Source organism: Triticum aestivum, chromosome 7A (genome assembly GCF_018294505.1).
Source record: "Triticum aestivum cultivar Chinese Spring chromosome 7A, IWGSC CS RefSeq v2.1, whole genome shotgun sequence".
Taxonomy (NCBI): domain Eukaryota; kingdom Viridiplantae; phylum Streptophyta; class Magnoliopsida; order Poales; family Poaceae; genus Triticum; species Triticum aestivum.
In genome coordinates this window covers 525,947,598-525,957,600 of record NC_057812.1, presented here as the reverse complement: position 1 = coordinate 525,957,600, position 10,003 = coordinate 525,947,598, and the positions used below count along the sequence as shown (strand labels likewise).

The 10,003-nt window shown below is 45.7% G+C and overlaps 1 protein-coding gene across 1 annotated transcript; it reads left to right on the top strand.

Annotated features, from left to right (window-relative positions):
- The first annotated feature begins 306 nt into the window (after positions 1 to 306).
- Positions 307 to 7,238, top strand: LOC123147978 (ABC transporter G family member 42). The gene is made up of 18 exons (XM_044567314.1): positions 307 to 725; positions 891 to 981; positions 1,980 to 2,281; positions 2,407 to 2,688; positions 2,775 to 3,091; positions 3,172 to 3,332; positions 3,430 to 3,545; positions 3,621 to 3,777; positions 3,868 to 4,005; positions 4,094 to 4,269; positions 4,393 to 4,740; positions 5,005 to 5,295; positions 5,381 to 5,464; positions 5,570 to 5,703; positions 5,819 to 6,046; positions 6,128 to 6,299; positions 6,408 to 6,662; positions 6,749 to 7,238. Exons 1-18 carry the CDS (start codon positions 666 to 668, stop codon positions 7,016 to 7,018), a joined length of 3,582 nt encoding a protein of 1,193 aa, XP_044423249.1. The 5' UTR covers positions 307 to 665; the 3' UTR covers positions 7,019 to 7,238.
- Positions 7,239 to 10,003: the final 2,765 nt, after the last annotated feature.

Sequence of the window (10,003 nt, the reverse complement as noted above, 5' to 3'; positions counted from 1 at the left end):
GGCCTGCCAAGGGGGTTGAGGAAGCGCTCGTCCTCGCCGCCTTCTTCCTCGGGCCCTTCGATTACGACTTTAGCCGTCCGCTCGAGGGGGTGGAGGAGGCGCCCGTCCTCGAGCCGAATATGCAAGTTCCTGCAAAATAATTTTTGGGACAGGGCGGTCGGGACGATATTTCGTTCGGGTCCCGTTAATCGGCGGTTATTTCAGAGGAGGTGGAATTTGCAGGATCTACTAGTAGAGATGCTCTCAGTGTCCACAAAAGACTGGAGCTAGTTTTAAATTTCCTACTGACATAGGGGGCTATGGAAGATCACCGATGCCACACTAGCGCACTCCGCCCCTGCTTGCTGCAGTACCCAGCGCACTGCCGTCGCCACCAGATCACCGATGCCACACCAGTACACCACCATGCGTCGATCACCGCGGCTCTCCCAGGGCCGTATACGCGCATACGGAACGCCAGACCACGCTCGAGCCACCACGAGCCCCGCGGCCGAAGACCGAAGACCGCCGGCGGCCTCGGCGCGGGTGCCGGCGCGGCACACAGACTCTGGCGAAACGAGCCCCCCTCGAAGCCAGCGCGAGATGCCACCCACTCGTCCTGATGATGCCAAATTGCCAATGGCATGGCCGGATCAGCGCAGAGCGCCTGCGACTGAGACCATGACATGCCCATGGCCTGTTTGCTTTTATGCCCGGCCAAAACCACTGCTTTTCCTGCATGCCGGGTAAGGGTTGCTTTCAAGCCATATACCCTAGTTTGACGCGAGTTAACAAATGAATTTAACGATATGAAAATTTACCGTGATTACCTTGATGGACGTGCACGTCATAATGTCGAAATGTTTGTTTTCGACTGAATTTGTATTTTATTCATTTTTTGCTGGGAGCAGATACTGGGGTTGGACATATGCGAGGACACCATCGTCGGCGACCAGATGCAGAGGGGCATATCCGGTGGCCAGAAGAAGCGCGTCACCACCGGTAATCACTCGTCATCATCGTGTCATGCTTATTTCATCATCTGTCACATGCTCATGCAAAATGATCAAAGAAGGTTGAGCTGCTGCTTCCAGCATTGGTTTCTTTCCTTTTAGACTCCAGTAAGGGGAGAGAAGTGCAGAGGGACATCAATTTGGATCTAGGTGGGAATTGGAAGGCCCTCCTGAAAGGAGTTTGCTAAACATGTTGGTCTTTCTAGACTATGTGGTTTAGGTGACAATACAGTTTCTTGAAGCGTAAGAACGACCGCCAAGATCCAACTTCTAGATCAACTAATCGCGACGCTGACATGCTAGAGCTTCTTGCCTGTTCTTTTAGGCTTTAGCAGCAGCCTATGCCATAGAATTACTAAGTAATGAAAATTTACTGACCAAAAGTGCTGGGAATAACATATGGCCGAAAATGTTCATGGGGATTTAACATTACGGGCAGGTTGCAGTTTACATATGTTGCCACTTGCTAACTGATCATTCTTGCATTACTAGTTTTTCCGGCCTGTTCTGCTTTTCTAGAAACAAGACAGACCCATTACATATTTTGTTTTCAAATTGCATGTTGTATTTATTCTTTATGAAAGGGCATCGCTTCTGCCAATTTTCTGAGAAAAGAAAATACATTCCACATAATTGAAGCCAAAAGTACAATCCGGAAAGCATCTTGTTCTTAGCTTAGAAATGTAGACCAATGCGAAAGCAACAATCTTAAATCATTTCAAGCGGATTTTGTGTTGAGGGGTCAATTGTTGGTGTCAGCATGAGATTGCCTGTTATCGAACTGTATTAATTTCTTAATTAAAAAACTAGAGCTCCTGCCAGGTTCCTTGAAAAATTGTAATTATTTACAATTACAATTATTATTATTATTATTATTATTATTATTATAGTAATAGAGTAATAGTAATTGCTTGATGAATTAGGGAAATTCCAGAACATTGCCAGGATGCATGTTTTTGAAATAATTTTGCTCATTCGCATTTGCAGGAGAAATGATTGTCGGTCCGACAAAGGTGCTATTCATGGATGAGATATCAACTGGGTTGGACAGCTCCACCACCTTCCAAATTGTCAAATGTCTGCAGCAGATTGTGCACTTGGGCGAGGCCACGATCCTCATGTCCCTCCTCCAGCCAGCCCCTGAGACCTTTGAACTCTTCGATGATATCATCCTCCTGTCAGAAGGCCAGATTGTTTATCAGGGACCCTGTGATTATGTCCTTGAATTCTTTGAGTCCTGCGGCTTTTGCTGCCCAGAGCGCAAGGGCACCGCAGACTTTCTTCAGGAGGTAACGTCAAGCAGTATCCTAGTTATTACTATGTTCCTGAAAATACCATGTCATTATTATTTTTGAAGGGATGAATGTTCCACGTTATGATATAAATGAAAGTGTTGTATCTGTCTTATTCTCAGGTCACATCAAAGAAGGATCAGGAGCAGTACTGGGCTGACAGGCAGAGGCCATACCGATATATTTCAGTCTTGGAATTTGCACAGAGGTTTAAGCGGTTTCAAGTTGGGCTACAACTCGAGAACCATCTCTCGGTGCCATTTGACAAGAGCCGCAGCCATCAAGCTGCCCTTGTCTTCTCCAAGCACTCGGTGTCAACCCGAGAGCTCCTCAAGGTATCCTTTGAGAAGGAGTGGCTCCTCATAAAGCGCAATTCGTTTTTTTACATCTTCAAGACCATACAGGTGGGCATAATTTTCCTGTCCATATCGCCACTTCTTAAAATCCACAATGCAGAGGACTTGACATTATTTGTCGGTGAACTTTGAAGCTCATCATTGTAGCGCTTATCGCATCAACGGCATTTCTAAGGACCCATATGCACTCAAGGAATTTGGATGATGGTTTTATCTACATTGGAGCACTGATTTTTACTCTGGTTGTGAACATGTTCAATGGTTTTGCTGAGCTCTCTTTGACCATCACAAGGTTGCCTGTGTTCTACAAGCACCGGGACCTCCTCTTCTACCCTGCCTGGATATTCACACTACCAAATGTCGTTCTCACAATCCCATTTTCAATTATCGAATCCACAGTCTGGGTGGTTGTCACATACTACACTATGGGATTTGCCCCAGAAGCTGACAGGTATCGAGGAGACAACACTTCGTTAGGTGAATCAGGAACTATCACTTTTGTGACTGCTAAATTGCAATCTTTGTCTGCAGGTTCTTCAAGCAGTTGCTACTTGTGTTCTTGATCCAGCAGATGGCTGCTGGGCTTTTCAGAGCAATTGCTGCACTATGCAGATCCATGATCATTGCTCAAACCGGAGGAGCCCTGTTCCTTCTCTTCTTCTTTGCCCTTGGAGGCTTTCTTCTGCCAAAAGGTCGATTACTTATCTTGTTCATTTTCACTTCACACCGACTTCTGCAGATCAGTGCTGCAGCTTTGCTGACTAGTCCTTTGCTCTCTATTGTTAACAGACTTCATCCCAAAATGGTGGATCTGGGGCTATTGGATTTCACCGCTGGTGTATGGATACAATGCTCTAGTAGTGAATGAATTCTACGCTTCTCGGTGGATGGACAAGTTTGTAACGGTTAGCTCACTGCAGCACTGATCTTTCACTGATTGATGTGTATGCTTTTCTAACAAGCTGTGTTAATGCTGATAGGACAAGAATGGTGTTTCCAAAAGACTAGGTATAGCTATGCTAGAAGGCACAAACATCTTTACTGACAAAAACTGGTTCTGGATTGGAGCAGCAGGGCTGTTAGGTTTCACAATCTGCTTCAATGTGCTCTTCACTATGTCCCTTACGTATCTGAATCGTAAGTGTTTGAACATTAATCTAAGTGCCTCCTGAATTCTGATAATAAAGTTTTGATCAGTATGTGACCCAGTTACTCTTTACTTATTAGCCTTGGGCCAACCACAAGCTGTTATATCTGAAGAAACTGCAAAGGAAGCAGAAGGCAATGGCCTCCCAAGAGAGGCAGTTAGCAAGGACAGTACAAGGAGAAATGTCAGGATGAAATCGAAGGATGGTTCCAGTAATGGTAAGCAATTCTGACTGAAGTCATATGTAAATATGACAGGATAAGTAAAATTTTCTAAAATTGATGAATAAATCTGTAACTATTTCAGAGGAAATGGGAGAGATGAGACTTATGATTCGTCTGGGCAATAGTTCATCAAATGCGATTTCACGAGTCAAGTCCGTTGGCAGAAATGAATCTGCTCCAAGAAGAGGAATGGTTCTTCCATTCTCCCCTCTATCCATGTGTTTTGAGGATGTGAACTACTATGTCGACATGCCTGCAGTGAGCACACCTATGCACAATTTTTTCCAGAATTGTTTTCCTTCAATGTTGTCACGTTAGTATCTTAACTTCCTCCTCAATTTAAAATCTGTAATATTTATGAGCACTTTTTTATCTATATAGGAAATGAAACAACAAGCAGTGGCGGATAATAGGCTCCAATTGTTACGTGAGGTTACTGGATCATTTAGACCAGGAGTGCTAACAGCGCTCATGGGAGTCAGTGGAGCTGGAAAGACGACTCTTATGGATGTTTTAGCTGGCAGAAAGACTGGTGGTTATATTGAAGGAGATATCGCAATTTCTGGTTATCCAAAAAACCAAGCAACATTTGCAAGGATTTCTGGTTATTGTGAGCAAAATGATGTCCATTCACCTCAGGTCACGATTAGAGAATCTCTTATATACTCCGCCTTCTTGCGTCTTCCTGAAAAGATCGGAGATCAAGATATCACCGATGATATCAAGATAGTAAGTCATGTCTTTTTGCCTCTCGGAATGCTATATCTTTAGTTGTTTCTCAACTTTTATTGGAATATCAAGTCATTTTGCTACTTCAACGAGGTGAATTAAGAAGTTTCATTTGCTTGTTATAATCAGTGTATACCTCTTGGATCTTGGTGTAAATTAATTAGATGTTTAAGATTTGATAAATATGTCAAGAAATGTTCATGTAACTTGGAAATTTTCGTTTACCTTATCGAGCTCGTATCTTACATGTTTCAATGGTTTCAGCAATTTGTTGATGAAGTTATGGAGTTAGTGGAGCTTGACAATCTGAAGGACGCTTTAGTCGGCCTGCCAGGAATTTCAGGGCTTTCAACAGAGCAAAGAAAGAGGTTAACAATAGCTGTGGAGCTTGTCGCAAATCCATCGATCATCTTCATGGATGAACCAACATCAGGTCTTGATGCAAGAGCAGCAGCAATTGTTATGAGAACAGTGAGGAACACGGTTGACACGGGACGGACTGTGGTTTGCACAATCCACCAACCAAGCATTGACATCTTTGAAGCTTTTGATGAGGTGACTACTGTACATAGAAAAATAGTTCTAAATGATAGTTCCAACTTTTCTGCGACTAAGCGATAACTCACGATCCTTTCTGCAGTTGCTATTACTGAAAAGAGGAGGCCAGGTGATATACTCTGGGATACTAGGTCGCAACTCACAGGAAATGGTCGAATACTTTGAGGTACGGATAGTTTTACACGATGACGATTTTTTTTCAGTTGGAGATACCGTATAAATAATTACAATCAGTTTTTTTTATGTCTAATCTTATGTTCAATGCTACCAGGCAATTCCTAGAGTGCCTAAAATCAAAGATAAGTACAATCCTGCAACATGGATGCTTGAGGTCAGTTCAGTTGCTGCAGAAGTACGCCTTAATATGGATTTTGCTGACTACTACAAGACTTCAGATCTGTACAAGTAAGCAAAACATGTTTTTTGTCGCATGGACCTCTAGTGTTTTTCTCAAAGTTTATAATCAGCATAGAACTTTATGTAACAAAATTCTCACGGAATACACCGGCCGTATTTCCAGGCAAAACAAATCATTGGTCAACCAGCTAAGTCAACCAGAACCAGGAACATCAGATCTGTATTTTCCTACAGAATATTCTCAATCAATTATAGGGCAGTTCAAAGTCTGCCTCTGGAAGCATTGGCTGACCTATTGGCGCAGCCCAGATTACAACCTTGTCAGATTTTTCTTCACTTTGTTCACAGCCTTGCTGCTTGGCTCCATCTTTTGGAAGATTGGCACCAATATGTAATTACTGTACTTATCTTCATCCTTGACTCCTTAGACCTAATGTATCAGCATCTGAATTTTCGGTGCCTTATGATGCAGGGGAGATGCCAATACTCTTAGAATGGTCATTGGAGCAATGTACACAGCAGTGATGTTTGTCGGCATCAACAACTGTTCAAGCGTTCAGCCAATTGTTTCAATCGAGAGAACAGTTTTCTACCGGGAGAGGGCTGCTGGGATGTACTCTGCAATGCCATATGCAATTGCTCAGGTAAGAAAATAGTAAAACTGAAAAGCTATAATTGACCACGGTGGTAGCTAAAATAGCAAGGTTGTCATTGGCTTCTTCGGGTATCTCAAGCCTTGTGTGTTGCTTCAGGTTGTCATGGAGATACCTTATGTCTTCATCCAAGCCTCGTATTACACCCTCATCGTATATGCCATGATGGGCTTCCAGTGGACAGTTACCAAGTTCTTCTGGTTCTTCTTCGTCTCCTACTTTTCCTTCCTCTACTTCACCTACTATGGGATGATGACTGTCTCAATCTCACCAAACCATGAGGTTGCAGCCATCTTCGCTGCAGCTTTCTATTCCCTATTCAACCTTTTTTCTGGATTCTTCATCCCGAGACCGGTGAGTTCTGTTTCTTGATTAGAATGTTGCTGCAGTTCCTTCTCCTTCGTAAGACCAATTACTTAGTTTGCTCTTGCTTTGTCCAGAAAATCCCCAAATGGTGGATCTGGTACTACTGGATTTGCCCATTGGCATGGACAGTTTATGGGCTCATAGTGACACAATATGGAGACCTGGAAGAGACCATCTCCGTCCCAGGCCAATCAAACCAGACAATCAGTTACTACATAACTCATCATTTTGGATACCACAGGAGCTTCATGGCGGTCGTTGCACCGGTGCTTGTGCTCTTTGCAGTGTTCTTCGCGTTCATGTATGCTCTCTGCCTCAAGAAGTTGAGCTTCCAACAACGATAGTAGGAACTGAAAGCCAACAGACAATATCTCGCAGGCAATCTGGCCAATTTTTTTCCAGAGCCAACTCTTCTTTTGTCCTTCCATTTTTGCCAGTGTAAATATGGATGTATTTTTTGTTTTTGGATTCCAAATAGATACACAAATATGGTGAGGATGCACACAACTTTCCAGGCTTGTAAGAGCAACTCTTACAGGTTCTGTAAAATCCCATTCCGTATAATGACTTTGTGAAATATTTTTAGAGAAACTTAATATTCTGGTTTCCTGCCGCCCCCCCCCCCTCTCCCCGTGTCGCTCCCGCGAGCGACGGGGGAAACCCTAGCCGCCGTCCCTAGCTCCCTCCCCTCCTCCATTCTCCTTGCCGCCGCCGGCGGGACGTCCTCTCCTCCGAGCGGTGGTGGCCGGCGCGGGACGACCTCGTTGTTCGGAGACGCGGCACTGCGTGGGGCATGACGACACTGGTGGCTACTGCCCTCGGCGTGGAGGGCCACGCGGTGTGGCCAGTCGGGTGCAGCCGTCGTGGCAGAGGCGGCGCGGGCCTGGCGGCGGCAGGGCCCACCTCAGGTTTCTGGATATAGCGGCTCTCCCATGGCAGGCGGCGCAGGGGCTGGCCACGACCTGGAGTGGTCGGGGCGCTAGGAGTGGACCGCGGCGTCATGCGGCCAGCGGCTGCCAGTGGTGAGGTGGTCCCTCAGTGGATTTGGGTTGCCATGGCATGGTGGGAAGGGGCCTAGAAGTGCCTACTACTACACCACACTACACTTGGCTCTACACATTTACAGAGCTTACCCCTGTCCAGTGTCTAGCAGAACGTTGGGGGCTTCAATCGTCGACTCGTTATCTCCATCTCAGCCCAGGCTAACGGAGCCTGGCTTATTCAAGGGAGAGATTGGAGCCTATCGAAGCATTCTTGAGAATAAGATCCTTGGCTCCTCTTCATTCTTTACAGGGCCTCTGCCCACATGGAAGCGGGGCAGAGATGGATAAGATCACACACGGGAATAAGAAGCATTTAAAATGCTTTTTTGATCATTTTGATAGGGGGGGGGGGTGGATAAAGTGGGCAAAACAGACCAATGGTGGTGGCCTGGATCGGTTCACGGCGGCGGTGTGCTGTGTCGGCGGCTCAGGGTGGCGTGCGGGCCGTGGCACATAGGCGGCTGGGTGGTCTCCGGCGTCGGCTCATTTACGTGCAGTTCTTGTGGATGCTCCTAGATCTCTCCCATGGTTGCTGGTGGTGGCCGGTCTGGCTCCTCATGCCGTAGAGCGGGTGGCTGGTTTGGGCCAGGTGCAGATCCAGGCTAGGAGCCCTCGTTGGGGGTCAGAGGTGACGTTTGGAGAGGTAGTGTGAGAATGGGTGGCACAGATGCGGTCGGGCCACCCGTCATTGGTAGGGGTGTCAGGCGTCGACGTAGTTGGCGCCCACCTTGCCTCTTCTCTGACCTGGTTGCTCCCTGATTGATTTGGTCGTTCCGATCGCTGGCGGCTTTGTCAGTGGTCGGAGCTTGCCGATTGATTCATTGCACAGCCATGGGGGACCTTCGGGGCATCTTGTCTCCTGAATGCCATATGTTCTCCATGGTGTCTTGCTGGCACTCAACTGGGCTGTCATCACTGATGCCCATATGTTCTCTATGGCGTCCAACTGAGAGGTTAGGCGAAAATCAGCATTAGACCCCTCTCCCCTAATTGGAATATCATTGTACAAGGCTTGATAAACAAAACATAGAGCCCGAACCTAGGTAAAAAAACAGCTTGTGCAAAATCCCATTTCTATATCATCCATGTGCCCCTTGCTCCGCAAATTCCCTCAAGTCATGAGTATTGCCGTAATACACCGTGATCACTATTTTTTATAATAAAGCTATAATCATTGAAATCCCAATAAGATACTTCCAATCCAGCGTGTAGCTAATAAAGACCCCAAGATTTTTAGAAATGGAGGAGGATCCCCGGTCTCTGCATCTGGACGATGCATGCAACCACTTTATTAATTATTCACACAAGATCTTACAAAATCATACTTCCTCCGTTCCAAATTACTGAACTAAAACCACGACGAGTAATTTGGTTAGTTTAAATTTAAACTAAAACCACGATGAGTAATTTGGAACGAAGGAAGTACAAAAGTAAGACTAAAGCCATCGTCTAGGCAACATCTGTCGCTACTCCTATCCAGTGTAACATCCCAAATTTTCAATTTGGAATGTTATACATTAGATCATCATTGCACATCATATTTTATTGCTTTTGGTGGATCCTAGAAATTCTACGCAACTCAAGGACCCTCGGAGAGAGTTGGGATTTCATTATTTTCATATTTGAGTTTTCTCAAATTTTGAAATAGGGAACATTTAATTTTATTTATTTTATATTCATTTATTTCTGTTATCAAAATATGAGAGAGGGAATAAAATGACTTTCCCAAAATAAAAAAATATTGAGGATTTAATAAAAAAATCAAATAAGATTTATTTTGGTTTTATTCGCTATTTTATTTGAATTTATGAAAAATTGCATGTTTTCAAAAACTGCTTTTAGAGACAAAATTTTTTTCATCCTGTTCTAAATATTTTATTTAGATGGAGAAAATTTATTTTGGCAATTTTAGATTTTTATTTATTTTTCTAGATTTTTTTAGGCGCAGCGAAATTGTTTTAAAAAAAACCCGCGCCCGACTGGGCCAAGGGCCCAGCCGAGCAGGCCGGCCCAGCCAGCCGCCGCCGCCTCCAGCCGGATCGGGACCGGAGTCCCGATCGCCGCCGCCGCCGTGTCCGGAGAGGACACGCCTCCCGAGGCCGACCCCTCCCCCAAGTCAACCTCCCCGCCCCCTTTATAACCGCCGCCACCCCCCCTGCAACCCCACACCGCCGCCACCGCCGCGTGCGCCGCCGCCGCTGCACGCCGCCTGTCGCAGCCGCGCCGCCCGGAGCCGCCGCCGCGCCGCTTGCCGCCCCACGCCACCCGGAGCCGCCGCCTCACGCC